The following is a 27909-nucleotide window of genomic DNA, read 5'->3' as shown; positions in this document are numbered from 1 at the left end:
CCATCTGACGGGCGTTGAAAGTTGAAGGAGTAAGGCCCCTATGCGGAGCGCAGAACTTTGATCCGCTAAAGACTCTGAGTAGGGATTCGTGTGCTCTCGAGCATGGAAATTTTTTGCAGCAAGACGTACAGTAAGCCATGTAAGTCACACCAGCTGTTAGGGAGATGAACGCTGTCAACGCACCAGTGGGTTTTGTTCGTACGCTTCCAGGACCGAGTAGCACAGTTACAAAGTCGGTGGAGTCCCCCTTGTAGTGTAGACGTGTAAGGGTCGTATTACACAGCGTAACGCGCCCTTCCATTTATCCACTGGCACACCAGGCTGAGGAATTCAGTGGGGCGGAAAGACCACACGCTCGTCAGGCCTGCATAATGTTATTTGTTTGGTAAGCAATGACTGGTTCTTTTGTGGTCACGAGCTTTTAGGGCTGCAGTTGTGTTTCAGGGTCACATCGGAACAAAATAGCGGTCTGTGTTTTGGTGAAGTCAGTTCATGTATATAAATTCGTGGATGGATTGACCGCTTGACCATCATGAAGGCACCAATGGATTTGGTGCGTCTTTGGTGACGCAATGACTGTATATACTGAGGTCATTAGCTGACAGCAGTGTCTACCGTAGCGCCCCACATGTACGAGAGGGATATAAGATTTCGATATACTAACAAGGTGGGTAACAATGTTATGCCACCAGCCACAAACGACTGTCGCGTCTTGTGTGTCACTATGCTTGCGGATCTATACACATCCATTAAGTTAAGTGTAAGCTTTGATTACCGATATGTTTTCATGATCACGTTGTTCGTCGTGATTATGTATCGATCTAGCGGTCTTACCTAATTGGCTTTAGTCAAAATGGTTTCGCTTCTGTCAATCGTCACAGTGCCACGCAGCTCTGTAGTCACGGTAGCTTCATGTTTTGATTGGACAATGATAGCAGCAATAATCCAGAGAGGTGGAAACTGACATTTGTGTGGTCAGAAATCAGCCTGAGTATTGTTTCGATTAACCTGCATTGCGAGCACAAAGAAATTCTGCTTGGAATTATCTGTTTGTCGGATGGATATTAGGAAACACCTTTGAGACCATGGTGAGATGAACCAAGCCGAAGTCCCCCCGAGAGATTAAAGCAACAGTACTTATCATGGAATACTAGTCGGACCTTGGCATATCGTCTGAGAGAGCGGGTTTATCGAAATATATTACCACAGACATATCACTGAAGGGTTTAAGACAAAAGTGGGCAAGTCGACAAGATGTTCCGCGCTCAGCTGGATACCACAGCGTCCATACGAAGCACCTCGTCCGTCGCTGCCCTGACTGGCTTCTCCCGCCGGCACCAGGGGGCTTCGGTCAAGCGCCTGGTGCTGCTTCTCGTGGTCTATGTCATCTACATCGTCACAGGCGCCCTAGTCTTCCGGTACCTTGAAGGGGGGAACGAGGAGAACCTTCAGGACAGAATTCGGGACTTCGTGGCGGAGTTCCTGGCCAACAATTCCTGCATTAACTCTTCTGAGCTAGTTACACTCGTAGACGAGCTGGTGCATTCTATAGACAACGGGCTCAAGCCCGCTGTGGGAGATGACACCTTAGATTATTACGGCCATCATCTCTGGGACTTCCCAAACTCGCTGTTCTTTGCTACTACTGTCATCACCACAATCGGTAAGGTTTAGGAGTAAGTCACTTAAAAAATATCTAGTGGCCTCTAAGCTTTATCGCTTATGCTGCAAGAGTGGTTTTGCACAATAGTATAAAAGCATCATGGAAAGGAAAAGGGGCAAATGTTGCCCTTTTCCCTTCCCACAATGCCTTTCCACAGTTGTGATAAATCAGCCATAAGCGATAAGGCTTATGTACATGTATAATCTCGTTCATAACCTAGGTGTCTGTCGTAAAGTTCAACCTAGACCGCAGCCGATTCGTAAAGTAAAGTATCGCCGTCATTAAAGTAGTCAGATTTAAGGTGTGAAATCTTGCCTTGTGAAAACGTAACCATACCCATAACCATGATCTCATTTGGTAGATATATTATGCAAATGTTAAGGCCGGTTCATACTTCGTGCGAAAGCGAAAATGAGGCCAGATGAAGTATTCGAGTTGCCGATTTGTAAAAGTTCTCAACTCAGTGAATTTTCGCCGCAAATTTTTCGTGACGTCAAATTCGCTTCACTTTCAGATTTGCCCACAGTATAAACCGGGCCTTACGATTTATACTTTTTGCTTTGGTTGTCATGACACATGCTGTTCTGTTTGGTTCTGTTTTGTTATGCCTTTCAATTCTCGATTGCTAAATAGGTTCAACAGGGTAGTGCGTTTGTATCGGCATGATATTTCAGTACCTTGGCTATTTGATCAGGATTGATGATGTATTTTGCATTGCGCGATTTTATTTGCGAGCTGTATATAGGAAAGCGCGGACTGGATCATCAGCATACAGTTCCCGTCTATTTTTTTACGGGTGACGTGAATGGATGATACAAAACCCCACTCTACTCGAGGATTCAAAAAGTTTGTGAATATCACCAAGTACAAAATAAGTCTTCAACAGAGCAGCAACCTGCAGAAAGGAAAAAAATTGAAGTCGCACTGGAGTATTTTGGGATTAGATAAACACGTTGTAAGTGTTTTGCTGAAGTGGGAACATGACATGTAATATAAATACAGGACATGTAAATCAAAACAAACGCTAGACGTCAGTTCATAGTGCTCGTCACCAGTCTTGACTTCATAAAGTTCTAAGCTTCCTGCAAGTACATTTGCAAGCATACACCCCGATCAGGTCCTATCGGAATCACACGACTGCCTTGATCCACGCATACAAGCCACGCGCATTAGAGTATCGAGAGCTGTTAACGTCACTGAAAATCAATACCGTTAACGCCCATCACCAAGTGACCACAGAAAAGTGCTTGCCCAGTTCCAAGCAAATTCTGAAAGCTTTATGCTGTACTGAGTGTCAACAGGGGTTCAGCAAACATTTGTTACATTGCCTCGACACAATGCATGGGAAAAGTTTGAGTAAACGACAGGACAGCATACCATGAGTGCTGGAGGTGTTCCTGCGGTCAACATCAGCCTCGGTCTGATAATAACAGACCCCCGTTACTATATCTGGTAATTTCTGTTTTGGCTCAGGTACTTGATTTTGTCGGTGAATGTTTATAGGGGGACTCATAAAACCTTTCACTAAAACCTCCTAATTTAAAATTCTGTTAAGCTGGTGCTTTTCATAATGCTGTCGGGCATACCGAAAAAAAATTCTACTTCTGCGGACGCGATATAATGTTTTACATAACTTTGAAAATTAACTACATTTTGACTTTATACGAAGAACTAGTTGAAAATTAAATCTAGCACCCTGAACATACGGAGGCAAATGCTGTATTCCCAGCATTATGATTTTGTCAGACCAGTACCACTGTGTTCGCAATGGACATGCCCGCCAATGATATCAAATATTTTGAATAATGCACAATAATGTATACGCTGCTAGAACACCTTTGCAACGTTGTTCCAGATAACGCGTATACATGTATATTTCACTTTTTAGTTTAAATTGAGTGTGCCATGGGTTTGTGCACAAACTGCAACCACGCAACTAGAAATCAGAAGTCAATATTGGATGATGAATTATACACTAAAAGTAATTACTTTTCTGTAGAAAGAACTGACTTCACTCTTTCATAAGCTTTGGAAATGTCACCATAATGCTGGAATTTGTTTATCCAGTGATTAGCTCGAGAAAACTCTCTCTAAATAAAGTGAATTTCTAAAACTTTGTTTTCTGCAGTCAGAAAAAAAAATCCGTGTCATATAAATGCATTTACGATTCTATTTGGCCTATTCATGAATTTCATGGAGCAGTCCCAAGGGCCAAAAAAGCGATTGATGGAAGAGCAAAGAATCCAGTGGGAAAATGCTCCATGTTTACAGGTTTCAAGTAGAGCAAAACGGCTTCTGAATATGGCAATAGATTTTCCTTTAATATTAAAGAGGTGGATGTCAGCCAAGATACACCTGTCTCGTATATGCCTATGGACAGTCAAAATTGGCAGAAATAGTAGAGTCAGGTGCTGTCTTGAAATTTACATTTGCCCCATTGCCTTTTCGAGAAGGCCTTATTTTCCTTTAGTATTAAGTAGATGGATTCATTATTGACCGTTTTGACAGCTGCGTGAAATATTTTAAAAGCTTTTGCCTTTTGATTTTTAACTGGTACCCATGGAACAGTGGTTACTGTTGCCAGTCCAAGTGTGAGATAAAAATTACAGATTTTCATGTAGAAAGAAAAGAAGGATATTCCAAATCATTCTTATTTGCAGATGTATTTTGTTAATAAATAAACAGACTTTTATGAGGCACTCTTTGTTTGTTCGTTTGCTTTGCAAGACAAACACTCGCAATCAACACGGTAGTTTATGGTCAGAAACGGGCATCAATCTTCGCCCAAAATAAACAAAATTGCTGCCAGCGATTAGTTATAAAACATGTTTGTTAATCAAACTCATTTTAATATCATGTGAATGAGGAGGTTGTTATGACATTTCCAACATCACCGAAAATTCAACGGTTAAACAGTAATAGTATTGATCTGTAATTTGAAAGTGCAAGGTAGAAACAAGACCAGTTAGTTTACAGCTGAGGATACGTCCCTGAAGTAGGTTAGAAACTATGATGGAAAATCCTCTCAGTCATGTTTGTTTCTTAATCCGAGGCTTTCACATTTTGACGGGGGAAGATCTTAAATTGACCGCAGAGCGGACAGCCCATGGGTGTACACACAAGTCTCGCACCATTGCGCAGCTCCACGTATGAAGCACTGTTGAGATGAGGTTCGAGTATTTACCTATGACTAAACCAACAGTTGAGACTTTTGGATGTATTCTGCTCGGCGATAGTAAACACTTTCAGCTGGTATTTATAGTTCTGTCGTTACAAATGCAACTTGCCCCAAATCATGGATTGGTCAAAATATTCATTTATAGAAAGTGAAATTTACCATATGACAACACACCAAGACAATAATAACATCTTTTCCCTCAGCCCTCAGACGCGTGGACTTTATTTGCTTTTTGGAACATAGGAACTGTCATGAACTGGGTAACCATGCTTTGTGCATTTGCCTGATGCTGAAACACTGAAAAGGTTACTAGTCCAGTTCTATGGTGTATTATTTACGACACCTCATTATTTCTCCATCGGCGACGTAACTGTATGACGCGAGACATCGACGGCTCCCTTGGGTCGCTTCGTTGTAATTATCTTTGTACACACTCGAAGCATCTTGTCTTGCGTTGCGTCGTGTTTCAGACGATGTAATACGCGACGCTAGACGTTCCGACACGACGATGTACGGAAGGAGTGACGTTAAGGCAGAAAAAATGCAAAATAGAAAGGAAAATAAGACAACACAACGCGGTGGGCGACGGGACGACGTGAAGGGCTTTGCATCGTGGGTATACAAAAGAAAATGCCGCGACGGCACGACGCGACTACACTATCCAAAGGAGCCATCGTGCCGTCGCGTCGTACAGTTGCATCGCCTATGAAAGAGGCGAAGAGGTGTGTCGTAAAAGATACACCAGACACTGTTCAGTGCTCACTGAAAGCGTTTGACGTAAACAAAAATGAAAATTAAGAGAACATATGCGAGGAGAAACAATATGTCAAAACGCATTTACATATGCCCGCTACATGTCAGGATAGTCCCATTTGACAAACTATAAACATTTAGGTAAAGCTTCATGTGTATGTTTGTTGACGGTTTGGGAAATTTGGGTACTTTAAGCAACAGAAATATGTTTGTATCTTTTGACAAGAGTCGCTCCGAAGCATTCAATCCTGACAATCGAGCTATTCCGGCAATGAAATTTCTTCTCCTCCTTTAGCTCACACTCTTACATCGGGGGCGGTGATGCCTCAGTTGAGAGAGTAGAAGGCAAACAAAAGAATGAACAGTTCCATCGAAAAGTGACATTTGAGAATAGTCTCTTTCCAGGGAACTCAACATCAGACGTGTGCACCAAATTAATACGATTGATGCATGGACGTGGCCGAATACGTGGGGTGATCTTGCTGTGTTCACCTTGCGGAGCCTAATTGCTTGAATGCGGTTTGATCTGAGGGGCCTTCAGCAAATGGATAGATGTCCTTATATTCTGATGTAGCCAAGGTATTACATTCGAATGAAATGAAACGCCACGAGAAATAATTGGACTTGATTAGCAACACATTATTGACCTCAATGTGGAGTTATGTCCGAAATGCGCAAGCGTATGTCCAGCATACTTAACGAGCACAGTAGCGCACGAAGGATACATCGTCACTATAATTTACAGTTAAGCCCAAAATTATTACCCATTCCGAATTCAAGTAACATCTACAGTCAAAAGACCATAGAATTGACAACCAAAAGCCTAGATCGTTGCCCAGACGAGCTTGTGCAAGGAAGTACTAGTTTGTGTGTGCCTGGGTTGATCGTCAGTCCAGTTCATTGTTTTAACCATATATAAACTGCCACATTTTTCAAAGGGTAGGGTCTATAAGTAATTGTTCTAAACGAATTTGGTCAGAGTATCACAGATGCATGATTTCATTGTCCTAAACCAACCGCATTACCTGTAGAAAAAATGGTGAATAGCTGTAGCATCAAGAATGAGGTTTTCTTTAAATGTACAGTGAACACCATTGGTTTTAGTCGTAATTCACAAGATTGGCTGATTACGGTGTATCATATTCACTGCAACTTAATTCCACCTACTTGTTTCATGTTTGAGTCAACTGCTTTGTGAAAAATCGAGAAAAACAACGCGGCATTTTCAACGCTTAAATCGAAGATCTTGTAATTTATCTTGCGTAAAATCTTGATTTACAGGGCGTTTATAGTAAGCGAACAACTTCCGCTGGGTCAGGGTGGGAAGTAGGCATGAGAGGTTCTCATTCAATTAAAAGCAGTTTTCTCTGGTTAGGACTCGTCAGTGAATTTACCTCTAAGTATTATGCGCCTCCTCGATAATGTAGCATTGCGGATTTATGAAAAAACTTTATCCGGGAGCGCAGTCAACTCGTGTCCGTGACACCGAAAAGAGTAGGCCTATATGATAATGTACGTGCTCGCGCGATCGTGCTTAAAGACTGCACTTTTACGTAAGTTTACATGTCGATGAAAGTCTAAAAGCTCCATTCTTAGTTGATTCAGTAATAATTATAAGCAAAGAAGAAATCATGTCTTGAAACACGGGAGGCTTAACGTGTGGAAATCGTACTTTTTTTCTGCTCGGAAACGGCCACCATATTTGGATCATACCATTATACTCTAGGGTTGATTTTGAATTCGCAAAGATTTCGCGCTAAGAAAATCCTTTCCTATCCTAGAATAAAATTTAACTTCACACTGATCCAATTTATTTTGTACTTTACACCGTACACTCAGGTTCCTATGATTTAAGTTTGCAATGCTTTTGGTGAATTTCTGTCGGTATATGTTTAGCTGCTTTTAGGTTTACCCGTTCACAACATCTACAAACACTACACACGAAAAAATAGGAGGCTGTTAAAGAATGTGATATGTGATATGTGATAGTGAAATGAACTCCTTATACGATGGTTGGCCAACCATTGTAAAAAAAAAGGAAAAGAGAACAAAACGTCTGTTTTCTCGAAAAGTAGAGCATTCTAGGCGGAAATATTTGACAGACTGGTTGAGACTGTTGTGCACTTTCTTTTAAGTAAGATATTTCAGGATTATACGGTAGTCCACACTCCAAAAAGGTCCGGGTCAGATTGACCCAGAATTGAGTCCCATTGGGTACAACCGTTTTCCGGGTCAAATTATGACCCAGAAAGGGTCAAACATGACCCGAAAGGGGGTCATATTTTGACCCAGAAAAGAGTCATACCGAATGGAACCCAATTCTGGGTCAATCTGACCCGGACGTTTTTAGAGTGCAATTTGGGGGATTTTACACTACCTTTAAGATGTCAGTTTCAGAAAGTCAAAAATTATCCATCTTGAAGAGGTGATTCAAAGTACGTAATGAATATTAAAGTCAATTTGAGGGCTTGTGGTGAGGTTTGAGCGATCTCTAACAATATTGAAGGATGCCTGGTAGATAATTCTGTCCCTAAAATATTTAATAAATCGCTGACTGCAAGGACGTTTTGCGTGAATTGAAGCTAGGCTCGTGTGGTATACACAGTACCTATACCACCATTCCAAGATTTCACGGGAAGTCTGGCTGTCCAAACAGATGCACTGTCTTACCCGGACAACGGGAGAAAAGCACGCGTATCTTCAAATTTGATTTCCCTGGCGTGCATGAAGGCTGTGAGTAGAATGGAAGGGGCATGAGGAATCTTTGTTCATATCCCTTTAGTAGGTCGTCAAGGCGTTGAAAACATCCCAGCCATTTCTTGCACCCAGACAATCCAGTGGTAATTAGCATCCACACAGCAGGTCTGCGGAGAGATTTCTGAGCGATCAGTATAAATGGAGGACTCTGTTGAGGGAGCAAGTCGCTTTAGGGTGCATAACGTTGTGTTCAGTTTATCCCTGCTTTGTTTTCCTTCGTAAGACAAACTGTACGTTTGCTCGTAGTGTTATCGATGTTCTCTGCGAGTTTCACATGTGACAGGCGTCGTATAGTGAAACATAGCCAATGTGTACACGTTATCCATGGTTCTTCGCTTATCGCTGAATTGAACGGCTAACCTTTAAGATATGAAGGGGTCACAGGGGCCGCATGAAAACTTTGGCTTCGGCTTGCAATTATTAACAGCTAGTGACTTCATCCGCTGTCCGTACATGTAGTAGGGTTGAGTTAATTCGAATAATTCAATATTCGAATATTCGACCTTCAATACGGGCGATTCACAATAGTGCGCCTCCAAGAGTTTGCAAAGCGTTGACCAATCACAACAGTGATGTCGACCCAATGCGCGTTTGGAAAGGGTCAACTGATTTCTCGCGTTGTGATTGGTCAACGCGTTGCAAACGTATTCGATCAAATATCCAAATATTCAATCTTATACCTACCGATAGATTGTTGATGATTAAACCATATACGTAAAACAGTTGCAATAACACACACAATAATTGTACATCATACTCACTATAAAGGCTTCTCTAGGAGTATCCAGCCGCGATTTAGCAAGATTAAGAGACGAACAATATTTCTTGCCCTCTTGAAAATTTTTAAGCCTTTTAATTTTTTAACCCTAATCCCGTAGGGCGTATGTAAAATCATGTTGAAAGCGGAGGATGTGAGACTGGGATACATCGTCCCCAGAAACTGCACAAGTCTGTGCTTCATCGCTCAGATTGTCCCCTTCGTTTTTCCTCTCCTCCATTGAACACATAATTGACGTTGGGGTCCAAGACTTTCTAAATTAGCCACGTCGAATGTATTCCCGATAGGTCCAGCGATAGAGTGAAACAAATCCTCTCCTTGGGTCTAATACCAGAAGCGTCAATCTGTCTAGCTTGACCGTGCCCCTTTCCTCGTCTCTAATCCCGGAGGATTGCGATGCATGTGTAATATTGTGAATAATCAGAGTGCAATTTGCTATATTTCGGGAACGGAGAGGATTACAGTCGGATGCCAATAGATTAGCAGTAATAATTGAGCATTGTGAAAACGCCAGAAATAAAGCTGTTTTAGGCACAATGTAGCCCCATTTCCTGTCTCAAATCCAAGGCTTTGTCTAAAGGAAAAAGAGGGGAAAATCTTGCTGGCTTGCTGCAAATGCCTCAAGACTGTTTTATTTAGGGGAAAAATGTTACAGGTGCATCTGATAAAACGAGCTACGAAGTTAACATTGATATGAAATGGAGCAACTGTTCCAAAACCCACGCTAATGAAAGGGAGTACATCTACTCCTTTTGTACTCCAACTATAAACACCTCTACAAGCACCGCTTGCCTTTCAACATGAATTCATTACCACAAACAAATTGACACTTCAGACATACTATAAACATCAACCAAACACCAAACCAAGATCCTACATAGGAAAATCCAGTCACAGAGTGCCTTTGATGAATGTTGTGGCTTTTTTTTTTGGTGAGGATCCTTGTTTCGTTTTGAATTTCAGGGAAGAAGTTTAGTTCTCTTTTGTTTGTTTGATCTCTTGTTTGGTTGTTTTTGTTTGTTGTTATTTTCCTCTATCTGTTCATTTATTCAATTATTTTTATTTTGTTAAATATTTCTCATCTTTTAGTTTTTGCTAATCTATAGCCAATAGTCTATATATTTGATTCTTAAGCGTGAGTGAATCAATTTAATCTCGAGTGCTGCTGATGAGCTGCCAATCGCCGAAGCTGAGCAAACCCATTCTGCGTTTATTTTGTTTAAGCAAGCCCCGAAAGCTCTCAGGTAGGGAGTAAAGTCCGTCTCGTTTCCTCAGCTAAAAACCTCCTGTGTTTAACGACGGAAGTAAGTCTTGAGATTGAAAATTGTGCACTGCAGACTGCAACATGTCTCCGGACGACCACATTATTGCTGCAAGACGGAAATACCGCGTTTCAGCTAGTATGATTCGTATATAGATGCTGCATGGGGAGATGGTACAAATTGTATAGTAATATCAAAAGGTCAATGTAGATTGCTAGAGGGCGTGCTATTTGATTTAGAATCCACTCATCGGTATTTTCTGGTTTCGTTCCTTGATATCCAAGCCACTTGTTGGCTGTCGAATCTAATTATTGCGCTAGAGGCTCTTGGCTAAATTGAACGATATGAACGTGGCCTAAGGTTTAAGTTAAAAGTATACCTAGAAAGTATACGTGCACGGCTGATGTGGATATTTATTTCCTTGTTAGCTCATCGTTGGACGTCTTGAATATGTTTCATACAATTACATGCCTTGTTAGCTATCCCCAAAAAGCCATAATCGAGGGGTATGGGTGAACTTTCTTTGAGAATCGTGTTTAAAATGTTTAAATTTGATTGATTTGAAAAGTCAAAGGACATTCATGTAGCACATATAAGCGAGTGACGACAACATAATGAAAACGAAAAAAGAATCAATGCTGTAAGAGCACCAGACTATTTTGTTGATGTTGTCAATCAATATGAACATTATAGGACCGACATTTCCCGCGAAATTTAGACTGCTCAATTTCGCAGAGATCAAAAATTATTGAATATGGTAAAATTGCGCAGGACCAGTAAAAGTCGTCTGTTTTCATGTCTACTTGAAAAAACTATGTGCACGTACAGATGAGAAATACATCGCCCCAATTTTTTTTCTCAGCACGCCAACGTCATTTCAACCTGAAACATGAACATGTACACCGCGTCCAATGTATATGAAATAACAGACTTTGCAAGTTCTTAGCTATAATGACACTAATAATGGTTTATGTATGAATGAATAAATGAATCGCCGCCCTCTTTCAATGAAATGCTCGATAACAAATTAATCATTAAGCAGAGCAGACTATATATCCGCAATAGTGATCCTGGAGGGTTGAGGCAGGTTGAAAAGATAGAATGGAGGCGACGTTCTTTGATCGCTGGACAAACGCCGGGAATAAATGTGAAAACAGAATTATATAAATAAGCCTATGCAGCAGTTTGTTATGTTTACCAAAAAAATAAAATATTAATGTTTCGTTATGGTGCTTGCTTGAAGCACTTCGTATAAAATTTGTAATTTTCCCTTTAAGGGCAATATAACTGAAATAATACATTGTGAAATAACTGCAAAAATAAGTAAACTTCACCAGCATTCAGTGACTATACGAAAGGGATTCTATTGAAATTACAATAAAGTACCGTAAAAAAATTAATGTGATATCTTCAAAGGTAAAAGTCAAAGAAGACTTTTAATATAACTGTTAACATGAAGGGGATTATATATATTTTTTCATTTGCGTTAATTTTCGTGGATTTAGAAACTGTCTAGTGGGTTTTAATACTTTCACGCATACCTCTCTTTATTCATGTGAAAATCACATTACCTATACGTTTGTTTCTAAAAAAAAAAGGAAAACATTTACACCGTCGGACGTGATTACAAACGACAAGTAATGGGTAAAGGCGGTCATGTTTCGGTGCATTGCTTCTACGTTCGTGGTCTTCCTCCCGCTGTTGTCATGGTGACACACAGGCCCATAATTGTTTAAATGTCAAAACCGGGTAATGGGCGACCCGCTGAGGTGCCTTTATATTTGGCGTAGCATTGCGTGTTTTTATTTTTCTTTCTATTCTGTTTTGTCTTAGACTGGATCCTCTGATTAAATCTGCTTACAATTAATGCCACTGTGTGGGGAACCAGCCAACTCTTCTTTTGGTTAACATTGGCTTTTCTTTTATCAGCTTGATAAAAATTCAACTATGAAATTATGTCAAATGTGTTGACACCTGTTTCAATTATTTGGGGGCTATGGTTGCCGATCTCCTGTCCTCGTTCAGTTGGCCCTTAGACGCCAATTCTTAGATGATGAACTGGAACTTGAAATCACTTTTCCGGTCTCAGTTGGACTTTTGGCTCGTTTGCCATGGTCTGTTATCCATTTTAGGAAGACAGATGCTCAAGATATTTCGAAGTAATTTTTTTAAGCTAAACCATTCCTGATATGTAGGTAATACACTTTTCCAACGTGGTGAACTTTGTTGTTTTCCTGTTGAGAAAACCTGGATTCAGGAAGGAAACGCATTATTCGTAAAGGTAAAAGGACCGTTTTTCATTGTGCATATCATTTGCATTTTCAAAACCATTAAGATGGGCGCTGAATAACTAATCTGATGACTTTATAGCTCCGCGAATACACTGTATTTTGGGAACGTGATCGCACGAGATTTCTGGATCTCGTGACCATATTCACAAGTTTCCTTGTTATGTTTTGCACCTAACCACCTTAAGAAAGAGCAGGCTGTACCGATGCGTTAAGTGAATCTTAACCCTGAAAGAGGCAAGTTCAAACACTGACTACAAGTGATTACCTTTCTTGACAAAAGTCACCCAAACGATGGATGGTACACTATTACTATGCAGTCGACCATTTGGGAACAAACACTTGGACACGGTTGCATTGCTGGTTGTCAGTAGCGTTTGTCGTGCATTTACCAATAGAAAGAAAATAATTGTACGAGATGTTGCGGACAATGACGGACGGGAGAGTTGCAACCGTGGAGACCAATTTGCAGCCGAGAGTTACTGTCTGTTGTAATCTGAGTTAAAAGCGTCATAATCTGCATCCCATTTACGCCGAATAACAAGCTTACACGCACGTAATAAGTGTTTTCATTAGTTTATTAATTTCTAGGTGTAAGCGTACTTGGCATTCCAAATAACGAAGCTTAGCTGTTTTTTGACGCAGGTGTCGGCAGGCCGTCATCAGTTATTCCCGCTCGCTTTGGCAATCTCATTACCCAGAAATGAGCCAGCAAATTGCGTCTTTTCGACCAACACCCTTTCCTGTCTTTGGCCTCGGTAGAAACCTCCTGCCCAAAGAAGGTTAAATTTGTGAAATATGGAAGGGCTGCGTAGCACCGTGATCAGAATATCGACAAGAATATAATATCAAATCAGTGCTCTGAAATATATGATTGCCGAGCTTTCGGTAACTGAGTACCTTCTTTAGGGCAAGCAGATTCAGTTCTGAATGAACACAGACAAATCCACGTTCATTCCCCCTGGAGGCACCGTTCCAGGTTCGACAATGACGCGCTGCTCCAGTTCCTTACGCTGTACATCGGATGACGCTTTCCTGCATCCTGCGCGGTAAGCGTCATCTGACGTAGCCTAAGGAACTGGAGCAGTGCGTCATTTTGGAACTTGGAACGGTGCCTCCTGTGGGGTCATTAAACTCATGCGCATGTCTTAACTTGAGCGTACGCATGGGCGCGCATTGGCCAGTATAGACAGGCAGCTCCCATTCAAAACAACTGCGGGGTACCGTAGCCGAGACGGCACCCGACTAAATCCAAAAGCATAGACAAATTCAGTCTTGGTATAGGGAATTTGAGCACAGTGGAAGAATTCCAGCCATAAAATTCTATGAAATTGTTTTCGATTGTGAAAAAAATCCCCTGATTACTTTCTCTGGCCTGTGCAGATTCAAAACAATGTAGATGCGACGTATGAAAATAAGAGATAGCAGTACCAAAAAAGTAAAAAGGGAACGTATTTTTAGAGCACATGTAGGCCTTAACATACATGTATACTTGCGATCTAAGTGCAGCACTGAACGCGCTGACATCCATCGTTTAGCCCACTATTTGCCGACTACTTTTCAAAATCACAGTTATACGCGCGAAGGAGGTGGTCATGTCTGTGGTCACGACACATTGGTCGGAGAGGAATGTAACACGCGCGTATCACGTGCCTCGCCAACAGGTTAGTGGCTTGTAACGGCTGGTTATTCTTTTTGGCGGACACGTCTACATGTATATACACTGAAATTAAACGAGATTGAGCATACCGTCTATTTTGTTGTTGAAGACAAGTATGTTTACGATAAAACAGAGTCATGACAGCTTTTAATCAAAAAGGCTTCGCTGACACATGGCAAGACCCCCCCCCCCAATCGGGATAGCCTGGGAAACAAAGGAAGGGAAATGTTGCAAACCCCGTCGTTTTCTTCCATTCCAGTAAGCAAACCATTCAGAGAAAATGAGTCGGTCCCGACCCGCAAATTGGTGAAACGCATGCTTGAACAAAGAAATATACTGGATTGGAGCCTGTAACCTTCGGTATACCCACAGTTTACAATTTACATTTTTGTCTTTGTAGATTTCTGTCATGTCGAATTGTCACTTATGGTCTTTTACGTGGCATCGCATTGAAATTTGTAGTTACATGTGTATTTGTTCAATTCTTGAACCAGGCAGAATTAAAAGCAGTCCCCAGCTGCGTACATTTTAGAGATATTTTCCCTGGGGAGGGAAAACTTGGTAATTTGGGGGAAACAGACATTGGGAATTGGGCTTACTTTTGAATACCTTTCGTTGTGGGGAAAAAGGGAGGTCACCCTTTTACATAAATTTTCGACAGGAAAAGATAGGGTAACCTTTTCATGTTATTGCTTTGGCCATCGCCCAGTGCTTTTTAGAAGTAGTCGATGCCCATGGAGAGAGATACATGTACTGTTGATTCGACGTATTCATTGATTCTTCTTGAATCTGAATGTTAGGACGTGTCCGAATTACTTGGTTGCGGCTAGACTACTACTATAGTAGTGGCTGTAGCCGGTTCTCATTGAGTCGTGTGTGATTTCAAGCCGCAGCCAAGTGATTCGGATGCAGCTTCAGTGTATGTTCAGCTGTTCAGACTTGGTCAGCTGTGCCTTGTTGTTGTTCCTCTGTCTGTGGCTTGTTTTTCACGTTGCGACAAGGACTATATTGGTCAAAAAATAACAACTGATGCATTTCAAAAGTTGGCGTTTAGACAACTTCATAACATCTAGTCTGTATTTCGATGATTAGTATACGGTAGCATTTCGCTCCATTTTATTACTTTTGTTCGTTTTGTTTTATCTTAATTGCTTTGTGAGAGTTTGTAGTCCTATAGTTTGGTTTGTTGTTTTGAGGTTTTTGTCTCCGTAACACCTGCGACATGGGCTCATGGATTTACTACACGAATCCGAGCGTGCTACCCTCCTTTAATAAAGAGGCCTGTATGGTAACGACAGAAACAGTTTGAGAGGCAATTTTTCAGAAAAGCTAACAATGGTACATGGATAACTGTCGTATAGAGATCACAGTCAGTGACGTAAATTTGTGCTGATAATTGGGGGGTGGGGTGGGGAAAGGTGGGGGTATGAGTTTCCCGACCATGGAAATTGAAAAGCGAGGGAGGGGGAATGACGCCATATGACTCTATAAAGAGGTCGCTGTTCACGATATTGATGTATGTCTGTAATTATGCAATCAGGATGGCATGTGTGGTTCTTTAAATTGTTTCTCTTTTTTGAGAGACATGTACTGCATGCATTTTAGTAGGAAGTCTTGAAATTCTTCAAAATCCGCATTAGTTTTGGATTTGGGGTTAGAATAGGTTCTTGGCTACAAAAATGTACAGTGTTCCGAAAATACCTACCATTATTCCAGATATTCCAGTGAAATCAGCTAGAGCTGCTGTATTGGTTTTTGCCATTACGAAGGTCCCCTACAGTACACTTGTCTTCATATTCCTCATTTTTATGATCGATCTCTGATGACAACTCTTGATTGTGTAGCCCTCTATATAGAAACACAAGGTGTTATGCAAGAAAATCGTAAATGTCAAACGAGCGACTTTGCTTTATTCATTATCTTTCAGTCGCCCTACGATCTCAATAGTGTATTTTAAGAAAGGTGAAATTTTTCACCAGGCTCTGTAAAAAAAAATGCAAATGTCGAGCCACTACGTGGTTGTTGTTTCTTTTACTATACCTTACACCTGCCGGGCTTTGAATTTGCAGTAGTGAAATAATACCCTCTGGGAAATGATGTTGTGACTTGCAAAAAGGTCTATTTACAGCTCATTTACTGTCGTATGTAACACGGGAGGGACATCGGAAATAATCATCAACAGAGCCTGAAACCATGTAGACTTGTATAATGGGAAGGGAATAAACGTTTCATTTGGTGTTTGTGATCTTGGGAAATTGTAGGCCTAAAATAACGTATCTTTGAAAGAGTCTGTCTCATTGAGCACTTTAGGAATATTGATACTGGTAAAGAAAAAGCGGGCGTCTGAGAGTGTGGCAATGATGTTCATTGAAAAAGTTCACCCCTGTTTCCCTTCACCATCATATTCTAAGTTTCTCGCCAGTGTGGCCTTACTTTATCCATTTTTACATTCAAGTAGTGTATACTGCAAACGTACAGGAGTAGGAATCTCTTTCATGAGATGGCTTCGTGAAATTGTACTGGTTTGCATTAAGACATTGTTGTGCCTCATTCTGTTTTCCTTTCGTTACAGGTTATGGCAACATGTCGCCGCGTACCAGCGAAGGGATGGCATTCTGCGTAGTCTTTGCTTTCTTCGGCATACCCCTGACGGGCTGGTTTCTAGCTGTATTCGGTCAGTGCTCAGAGCGTCATTGGAAGAGTTTCACCGACAAGTTCGATAAGACGGTGGCCTTCCTAAAGTTCGCCACTGCCCAGAAGGTCGCTGTGTACACCAGCCTTGCACTGCTCTTATATCTTGTAATCATTCTGCTGCCCTCTACCGTCATCCACTTTGTGGAGGGATGGTCGTGGGGCGTGGCACACTATTATACTTTTATATCCCTCAGCACCATAGGGTTTGGAGATTACGTTGCAGGCAACGGAACCAACCTTCATGCAGTGACGCGGACACTGTATAAAATTGGTCTGGTGCTGTATCTGATCTTAGGTTTAGCTGTACTGACGCTGACTTTCAAGGTGACCCAGCATTACCAAAGGAAGAATGCATCGCGCATGCAATCAGTAACGAGGGGCGTGGCAAGGAGGGTGCTCAGCAAACGTCGAAATGCCAGCTTCGAGAAAGAGAAACAAGACAAAGAGAACCGGGTGACGGTTAACCTACGGACAGCAAAGTACGGTAGATGCGATAGTGAGTCTGGAGAGACGTTTACTATCTCCATTGACGAGTTTGGAAGGTGTCTAAAAGACGCCAGCACGCAGACGAATACGAGCTCAGTTGAGTCTAACGTGAAGACTAGCATAAAGAAGACTGGGAACTCAATTATTATTACGTCATCGCAGAGCGGCGTCCTGAGGCGTAGCCTCTCGTGGAGTGATATGCAGGAGGGAATAGTCATTGATATGGGGAAGTCCGACTCGAGGCGAGACCACGAAAACGGCAACGTTCTGTTAAGAAATAATTTAGGCTATTCTGGTGATGGTACATAGCCAAGCAAAGTTAGCTCTCTTTTCTCCCTCAGTCTAACTTTATCAGTACATCAGTGCCTGAAGACATGTACGAGACATTTTTCTCGATACAATTCGTCATTTGAACATGTGGGTAAAAGTATGTCTTGATACTTTGTCTGAGTTTACAGACATGAGAAATACATTGATGCCAGCTATTTTTCAAGAGTGAATCATACTCAGATGTTTCACAAAGTGGAATGTAGAGAATTCAGTCAAAAGAGTTAAAATCCCAGGTGATTGTTTAGATGAACGGGTCTCGTGTGAGCATTGTTCAAAATTTGTTGAATGGTACACAGTTGCCTCTTCTTAAAAATAAACATTCCTCAAGTTATATCAACAGAGATCAATTAGTGTCGAAAGCTAACACACAGAAGTACTTTGTTTACTCTGTTATGAGACATGCAAAGAGAAAGTGTATTTGAAAGGAGAAAGAAACCATCAACGAGTATTGCTAATTTTGCTAATCTTTTTAAAGGTGGAATTTTTTGGCATATGTAATGTAAATAAGCTATGCAAACGGGTTATTTCTTATTCGTAAACTGGCCTTTGTATATGGGATATATAAGAACGGTTTTGAAGACAGTTCAGAAAATCAACTCACGTGTATTATATTTTATAAATATATTTACGATTTCAAATGATTTTACTATTATAAAAATTAGTTTTCTGTAATCCAGAGTCTTAATACTCATGATTTTTGTAATGGTGCAGTTTTGACTATAGCTGTCTACCTACTCGCTGCATGATGAATCACAGCGAGAGATTGGTTTTGTTTGTGCCAACCTTAAAACAGCAAGCAGCTACAGATCTCATAGTCTTGGTTTCAAGACGTTAGTGCTTGATAGCGGACACTGTGCATAGTGCGCCCCACCACTCATAATTGACTATGCGCCAGCTCGCACTAGTGAGTAAGTAAAAACTAGTTTTGCGAGGGCGCTCTTCAAACAGAAATAAAACAACTATCGATAACTGACGTCTTGGGCCAAGACTACAGATCTCAGGGAATGGTGGTGTAGCGCTCGGCAGGCTAGTGTGGTAAGCGCGCTTGACCAAGTACCTGATGAGATGGATACGTACGTACATCTTACACGGACAAGACAGAGGCCTTTATAAAGGCATGGCGATTTCCCTTGAGGTTGTTCCGTATCAATCATGCACTTGAATAATTGTTGAAAACTTATCCGTATCCATTCTGACTTCATTATCAACATTCGTCTTCGTTGAGACAAAAATTGTAAGCGCAGTTTGTGAAAAAGTCCACAGACTTTGTCAAAACTGCTTACTTAATGTATGGATTTTATTAATGTGTTTAACAAAATTGTACAATATTCATTACATCATATTTGCGTAGGGGATGGTTTCTAGCTTTGAAAGAGGATGAAAACATTTATCTGTCCGTCCATAACGTGGTTATTTTTTGTTGTGTTGAGAAGTGATATACAACTGATAAGAGAGATTGCATTACTAAGACACATTCTGCAGTCCAGTATATATATTGCTGCTGGTTTGTTCGTGGGACAGCCTAAGAAATCCCATGTCCCCACTTAAGGGTAAACTGCTTGCTTTTCTCCGGACCGTTACGAAGTCGGATACTGATGTGGCGTAAGTAGCAATCTTTACATAACTGATACTTGGATGCTTTACTCAAAACTATATGTATACTGAATTTCGTATATTTGGTGCAAACCAAAACTTTTCCTCTTTTTGATACGAAGTCGGAATGGCTACAGATTTATAAAATCTTCCTTCATGATAGCTATTTTTAGATATTTACTTAAATATTTTAATTTACTATTAAAGGTAGGCCTATATTAAAGAGACCTTATAATGGAAATATTGATAATAATGGATATCGCTATCAATGTGTATAAGTTAGTTTCTACCACATGTTCAAATTACAGGTTTATTATGTGATTACCAGGCCAACGTATTTTGGTGGCTCCTTTATTAGCAGATGACGTCATTGGTATACATGTAGTTACCTCAATCAATGTATAGATTGGGTTGATGTGTTACAAAAAGCAACCGTTGTTTCAGAATTCACTTTTTGAAGGCGAGTTCATAATTCACGAGAACACAAAGCGATTTTGACGTCAAAAATTTGCAGCAAAATTCGCTTGAGCACTTAAAAGTTCAACATTCGATCTGACGTCAGGAAATCGCATTTATATTCACTTTAGTGCCGTGTTTGGACTCATCGTAGAGTTAGTTGTGACTAACCTCATCTTTCTTTTTCTGATAAAGAATTTTGCCTACATTACGATGTTTATTATGGTTTGGTCTTGAAATAATTCCTTTGTTAAGTTTTCTTCAGCATTTCCCTATATGTTGTGCAGTGGAGTATCCCCATGGAGACATGTTGCTCGTGTTGTTTTATTGAACTCACGGGTATTTCAGAAACGGTATACTACCAACTTTCATTGGGTTAGAGTACGCTTTTTGAAGAACCGTCTTCAGAAAAGGAATCACATGTTGGCCGAGACCCAAGACCTGGGTTCGCCTGTGGTGTTATGCAACCTATGGCCCAGTTAAATGGAACTGCGATTGACAGTCACCATGGTTAGATAACTTTTAGCAGTAATTGTCGCCAAGCTCTTATGAATAGTACTTCTAGCCAAACATAGTCCGTGAACATGGTGTTACGTACAAGTTTCAGTGAGCTGGTCTCGCTTAACTTTTGCTGGAACATGCATGACATTGTTCACCCACTATCGCCAAAATTGCTGCTAACCAATACTTGTTTTGCACATGCATACTGGATACAGGAAATATAAAACTCCATCCGATTCAATTGATGCTATGTCGTCTTAATTTGAGTCGGATGCTAAGGGCTGTTGTCTGGGCACCTGTCGCCCAAGTTCCAGACTTTTTACACGAGTCCTATACAGCTCTCCTACAAAATAACTATAATGTAGGCCTTTGAAATCTTGATTAAGATACATGTCTTGTGTGTCGAAAATGCCTCGTCCTTTCATCACCACAAATGTCAGCCGTCAAGTGACTGAAATTTTGCCACTGAAAGTCAAGCGTTTAGAGACATTCTAATTTTCATTCCGCATCTCGTATTATCCTGTACCCAGCCTTGATTTACCAAAGAGCAGGCTAAGTAGAAGCGCCAAGAGACATAAAGCCCTAATGACGTCATACTTTGTTTTCACGTGCACTTTCCTATTTGAGTCGTGTCTAACACCTTAACGCCATAAGAAAGCGCACATTTAAACAAAGCGTGAAGTTATTGTTATAGGTTTATTCCAGCAAAGTAAACACAGACTACCAGCCAAAGCAACATATAGGACTTGGGACTGGTTCTCTACACATATTTGCTCTGTAAAATAATCTGCTAAGAAGTCTTCTCTGGCTAAAGACCCCCGTGATATTGAGCCGTGGTCATAGCGGGGTCAACTCGTACGTTCATTAATACGCCCAAAGAATTTATTCAACTGAACGGCGTGTATTTTCAAGTAATTTCCTACGTTTCTTCTTAGAAATGCGGATAAAATGACCTGTCAAAGTATATGCCTCTAAGTATACACGTACTTAGTGTAAATAATATTGTAAGTAACTATGCATAAGTAAATGCCTTATATACATGTACATGTACTTATTATCGTGCCTTAATGGTATGGTTTAAAGGCATTTTAATTTGTCAGATTGTCCAGTTTGCAACATAGAGAAGCGAATATGATGTGTACTTACAAGCGGAAAATCATAATCTTAAATACTGTCACCATCATATGTTTCTCTACCGACCTGTTTTAAAGGGTAAAACCCCAGTGTGACTCTGCTGGAGAAAACCCACAAAATATCATGTTCACGATTTATGAAAATTGGAAGTGAGGCCTTTAAGGGCGACGTGTACTTCTTCACTGAATCTAAAGTGAGTCATTCTAACGATGATCGATGCCCGGTCTCACATCGTAGTGTGTGAATCAGAACACACCAACGCCTTGTTTTAATATGCTGCCGATTTGATAAATCACGCATTCAACGAGGAGGAATCCAATTTGAACTGTCCCTCAGTTGATTAGATATGGTCGCAGATACACTTCTTTAAATGCACGCAGGTGTCTGTCAGAGATACAGGTGCCGACGTTGCTTGCATCATTCATCACAACTGAACTTTTATAAAGAGGACTGCGTTTGTAGGCGTGTGGTATGTTCCCAGAATCCTATTTTGGGCAGATAAGAAGGTTGCCTGTAATATTTGAGCGAAGTGTTAATAAAACTCCAAGCAAATGGTAATGTGCGGTGGCTTTTGGGGTGTTTGATTGAATTGAATGAATAACTGCAACCGATCTTGGATTTAAGTTTTAATTTGCGTCTATAACCAGTCCAGGGAGTTGAAGAATCCTTAGGAATTCAACTTCTCGTAATGCAGCACTATTTAGTTTCAAAAAAATACATATTTTGTGCTTAAAACAAATTTGGGAAAACAAATTCCCTAGAAATAGAGGAAGGTTTCGAACGCTACATGTTTGTTTAATCTGTTTTCTTTGGTCTTCCTAAAGCTTGAGGCTACATTTTGGTGTTTCTTACATACTTATGGCAGAAGAAGAAAAAGGTCACCTTTCTGTCTTTTTACTCTCTCTGTTTAGGGGCGGGGGTGGCATTGGCAGTGGAATAATCAATCAACGTGTTCATTGAAATGCTTATTATTTAGTCCAGAAGTTGACTGCAATATAATACAGAGGGCGCTGTTCTAGGTGTCATGCAAAGGAGGGCCGCGCCTCACGTAGACAAGTCGTTCGGTAGTTTGGTTTTGTCCCTACCTTCAGTCAACATCCATTGGTGGGACTTCATTTCAAGATGAGTGACATTATTGGTCGAGTTCCGATTTATATCTTAACACATGACTACTTATACAATAAAAAGCAACGGCACCAGGGGTGTATCTAAATCTTGAGTCGGGGGCAAAACTGATTTTTTTTTTACTATGAAAGAATCCCCCCCCCACAAAAAAGGTGATAAATGTTGTACCGTTTCTATGCTGCTGCCCCCACCCCATCTGGATACGCCTCTGTCGAACTGTGACGGCACCCGATAAGATAGAGTTCAAGCTGTAAATTTTCTCTCGAATACAAGGTCCAATGACACCTTATCACCCGTGCGTTGATTCCAATGATCACGTAATCAAAATATAGAATCTAATGCAATGCCTTGTCGGAAAGTGTATGATCTCCATTAAACAAGATTCAAGGGTATCGTCAAGGAGAGCGAACTTTCAACGATCATTATTCTCACGTATAGAAGCGCGGTAAAATAATCTGGTCATTGTGAAAACACTATATATTTCGTGGCTTCACTGAGGTAGATTGTATGGGGGAACCCACAATCAATAGTAAAGTGCAAGCATGGTGTGTGAACCTCTTTGCAGCAAGTTTTCATTTCGGGACCCTTTTTCTGTTTTGAAAATCAAGCTTCCGTAATACAAAAATATATGTATACCACAGTTAAGCTTTTCCTCTTTCTTTGCAAGATTCATATCACTGTGAAGATGCTAGAGCTACCGGGATTGGAAAGCTAGTTCTACCATTTACGACCCTTAGCGTCATTACTGTCAGTAAAACAGGCTAGTCTAGAGAACTCCGTCTGCAGATTATTATGCTGATCGACTGAATTGCCCTACTTCTATGCGGGAAAGGGTTCAAGGGTTGTCATAGCCGGGTGGTCGTGTGGTTAAGCTCCTACCACTAATAATACGACTCAAACAGCCTCCGACAACCAAGTCCAGCTCCTGGCCTGCTCGTGTGGCTTAGCTTCCAAGCAAACCTGCTTCTACTGACAGGAGAAGGGGCAAAGGCGGGTCACTGGTGCACGTACGTACACAGTACAGGCCCCCGAAGCTGACTCATACAGCCTCGCTTTGAACGCGGGAGTGTGCAGATCGTTCCTAAACACGTCGTATTGGGATCCCTCTATTGCTTCGGGTAGATGGAACTATCCAGCCTGGGAAGGCTAAGGCAGCCCATCTAGGGGAAGGAAAACCCTTATTTCAAACCTCCACTGCCCTTCGGCTATATCCACTCGCGGAAAGGGCTTCAGGAGTTAACCTCGGGGCTTAATCCGGAGCTGGAGTCCGTAAGGCAGCTCGCGACTGTATACAGTCATATTCTGGCAACTCCTGCGACGCCGCTGGAACCAAGCGTACTGGCTTCTTCCTTTCCATTGGACTATTTCAGCGACGTGGAGAGCGGGGATTTGCTGCATGGGTAACAGTCTGTCCCTCATATTCACTTCACCCAGGCTTTGTGCACAGGAGAAGACACTTCAGCCTCGCTGCTTCTGACGATGAGAGAGATCATCCCATCTCATTGTGCAGCTACCGCCTGACTCAAGCTGGGCAGTCCCCTGCCAGTTGGGTGCTGCCTCGCCACGGTCCGTTAACCTCACGGGATGCATGGTGTTTAGGGTGAAAATCTAAAAGCGGATCGATAAACTCTGCACCAGGCAACAGCAAGAAGAAAACTCCTGCCCTAAAACCGGGCACGTAGAGAACGTCAGGGCAATGATGCTTGGCTTTTCCGACAACCTGCTAGAAGTGGATGACGCACACAAGACAGCAGTCATCGGTATGGAACTGAGTAGACTGCAGATAGACACCGTTGCCCTCCAGAGGATGAGACTGCCAGATTCAGGATCTGTTAAGGAGAACATTTTCTCCTTTTTCTGCCAGAGAAAACCACTAGACGAAACCAGGGAACATGGCGTCGGCTTTACAGTAAGGAATACGTTGATGAATTCTGTCCCTTCAGCTTCATTCATTAGGGGGACCAGTTACTCTAACCAGTGCCTATGCGCAAACCCTGTCGTCCACAGCAGAAATTAAGGACAAATTCTTTGATGACCTGGCTACTACCATCGAGAAAGTCCCTGAACAGGAATCACTATTTATCCTCGGTGACTTCAGCGTCAGAGTCGGTGCTGATCATAGTTCATGGCCCACTTGCTTAGGACAGTTCGGCACTGGAAAGTTAAATGAATATGGCCAACAGCTGCTCGAATTCTGCTGCCATTTACGATCTCTGTGTTAGCAACATTTTCTTCAACACGAAGCCTCAACACAGAGTGTCCTGGAGACACCCACGATCAAAGCACTGGCACCAGCTCGACCTGATCCTCACCGGACGCTCCAGCCTTTCCAACATCAAGATTACACGCAGTTATCAGAGCTTGGACTGCGATACAAACCATTCCCTAGTGTGCAGCAGAGTGAAACTGCAAGCAAAGAAACAGTACGGCACGAAAATCACAGGAAGACCTTGCACGGATACCGGCAAGACCCATGACCACAGGAAAAGTGGAGGAATTTGAACGAGTTCTTGAGGAATCCCTTCCAGGTCCGCCTGATGCAAAGGCAAGCGACGGATGGGAACACTTCAAGAATGTCGTTCACAGTCCCGCCTTGTTCACATTTGGCAAGAAGAAGAACAAGACAGTAGACTGGTATGAGGCCCACTCTGAGGAGCTGACACCCAACACTGAGAAAAAGAGGACAGCACTAACAGCATACAAAGCCTGTCCCAGTGAACGCTAATTACAGGTCCTTCGAGCCGCTAGCATCAGTTAAGCAGATTGCCAGGAGATGTGCTAACGACTACTGGCTCCGACTCTGCACCCAGCTACAGACAGCAGTTGACACGGGCAATATCAAGGGAATATATGATGGTATCAAACAGGCCCTTGGTCCAATAGAGAAGAAAAACTCCCTTCTGAAGTCCGTCACTTGTGAGATTATACAGGATCGGGTGCAACAAATGGAACGCTGGGTGCAGCTCTACTCCGACGTTGTACTCCAGAGAAAATGCTTTAATCGAAGAAGCACTGAATGCCATCGAATGCCTGTCTGTGCGGGAGAAGCTTGACAGTGAACCAACCCTTGAAGAGGTCAGCGAAGCTCTGGACTCCCTTTGCCTCTGGCAAAGCACCCGGGAAAGAAAATATTCCTGCAGAAGTTCTAATGTCCTGCAAAGGGACTGTCAATAGTGAGCTTCATGAAATCTGTCTCTGTTGGTGAGAGGCAAAGTACCGCAGAACACGAGATATGCAAACATCGTCTAACTATATAAGAACAAAGTTGACTCCCTCTTTGCCGACGATGCAGCTGTCACTGCGCTCACCCAAAGATTTTCAGCAGCTCATGAATCGCTTTAGTGTGGCCTGCTGGGACTTTGGACTGACCATCAGCCAGGTCGTGAGCCAGGAGCATAAACTGGAGGTTTTCAATGACCTTCTGTGTCTTGCCTCGACGATTTCCAACACTCTCTCTCTCTCTTGACTCCGGGCTAGCGCATCGGCAAGGCAGCTACCACCCTCTTCAGACTGACAAAGAGAATATGGCCCATTAAAACATTGACGGAACATACCAAGATCCAGGTTTACAGAGGTTGTTTCGTGAGCACACTTCTGTACGGCAGCGAGTCCTGAACCCTTCGCGCACGACAGGAGAGGAAGCTTAACGCTTTCCACATGCGCTGCCTCCGACGTATTCTCAACACCATCTGGCAGGATAAAGGCAAAACAACACAGTCCTGGAGAGAGCTGGAACACCCAGTATGTACTCACTGCTGAAACAGAGGCGCCTCAGAGGCTCGGTCATGTCGTGAGGATGGACGATGGTCGGATCCCAAAGGATCTCTATATGGAGAACTAGCACAGGGAAAGCGTCTCACAGGCAGACCACAGCTGTGCTAGAAAGACGTATGCAAGAGGGACCAGAAGGCTCTAGGTGTTGACCTCGACGCATGGGAAACTTTGGCCTCTGAGCGCTTAGCTTGGACGGAGGCATGCTGTGCAGCAAGGCTTGTCCGGCTTTGAAGAAACACTCGCCCAACCAACGAAGGCTAAGAGACAAAGGCAGAAGACCCGAAGCCAGAGAGACAGACCAGCAACATCATTATGGAAGGGACTTTCACTCCTTAATTGGCCTTTCCAGCCTCAACAGACGACTGTTCCACCATTTAGAGCGCAACACCATATTCTTCCGAGACTGAAGGATGCATACTACTATGCGGGAAAGTAAGTATAGAATCAGCAGGATGTTTCCTTGGACGCGGTTAGAAAAAAAATCATTAATTATTTGCAGTAAAATTAGTAAATGAATAAACGAGGAGAAAGGTCCAATAAGGCTATTTACACCTATATCGACAAGAATATAATATCAAATCAGTGCTCTGAAATATGTGATTGCCGAGCTTTTGGTAACTGAGTACCTTCTTCGGGGCAAGCAGACTCAGTTCTGAATGAACGCGGAAAAAATCCACATTCATTCTCCCTGGATGAAGCGTTCCAAGTTCGAAAATGACGCGCTGCTCCAGTTCCTTACGCTGTACATCAGATGACGCTTTCTGCAGGATGCAGACGCTTACGTCACCAATTCCGTGGAAAGCGTCATCTGATGTAGGCCTAGACCATCATTAACCGGTTGTTTGTTTGCGGTGTTCGAGCGGCCGACCCACAACAACAAAATCGAGCTGTTCGTGAACATACGAGAACGAGCCGCTCGAACTCAGCCAATGAGTGGAACATGCAGGGGTGCATTCAACCAAATGGTTGTATTTCTGCGCACGAGCTTACTATTATATTGTGATCCAACGGTTTTTTTTTTACAATAAGACAGACCATAATCAGGAGGCATCACAGAAATATTTCTATGAATCCCGAATTTGGGACTGGAAGTTTCCAGTTCGGGGTATTTCTTTCACAAAAATCCGCAAATTGCAGGCCTATTTTGGATGAGGCGGCCGGGCGGCTACATTCAGAAATGAGCGCTTAGTTTTACTGCTGTTTTGCGGCTATCTTCCTTGAAAGGCGAATAAAAAAAAGATTTTCGTGGCTAACCCCCATGAAATTGAAACAAAAAGTGGTCTTCTGGCCATAATCTTGAATTTCCAGTAAAAAAAAAAAAAAAACGGAGCCAACCTCTCCACGAGAGTCAACGGGCGGCGCTATTTCGGTCTGATTTTGCACTGTTTTCTATGGGCGCGTATTTGGTGTAGTGCACACATGGTGGAACCGTAATGCAAATAGTCAGACTCCATTCAGTAAGTTGAACTACAACTTA

The 27909-nt window shown here is 42.1% G+C and overlaps 1 protein-coding gene across 1 annotated transcript; it reads left to right on the top strand.

Moving 5' to 3' along the window:
• Positions 1-33: 33 nt before the first annotated feature.
• LOC110980492 (potassium channel, subfamily K, member 16-like) lies at positions 34-22091 on the top strand. Its single transcript, XM_022237204.2, has 2 exons — positions 34-1663; positions 16912-22091. Exons 1-2 carry the CDS (start codon positions 1255-1257, stop codon positions 17826-17828), a joined length of 1326 nt encoding a protein of 441 aa, XP_022092896.1. The 5' UTR covers positions 34-1254; the 3' UTR covers positions 17829-22091.
• The last annotated feature ends 5818 nt before the right edge of the window (positions 22092-27909 follow it).

The sequence above is a fragment of the Acanthaster planci genome, linkage group LG01 (assembly GCF_054643075.1).
Source record: "Acanthaster planci isolate LZ-2023a linkage group LG01, COTS_SCS, whole genome shotgun sequence".
Classification (NCBI taxonomy): Eukaryota; Metazoa; Echinodermata; class Asteroidea; order Valvatida; family Acanthasteridae; genus Acanthaster; species Acanthaster planci.
This window is presented reverse-complemented; position numbering and strand designations above follow the sequence as displayed.

Bases quoted from the DNA above. Each gene is read 5' to 3' on its own strand.
- LOC110980492 (XM_022237204.2), top strand. From the start codon at position 1,255: ATGTTCCGCGCTCAGCTGGATACCACAGCGTCCATACGAAGCACCTCG. The intron at 1,664-16,911 runs GTAAGGTTTAGG...CTTTCGTTACAG, and splicing joins TACTGTCATCACCACAATCG to GTTATGGCAACATGTCGCCG.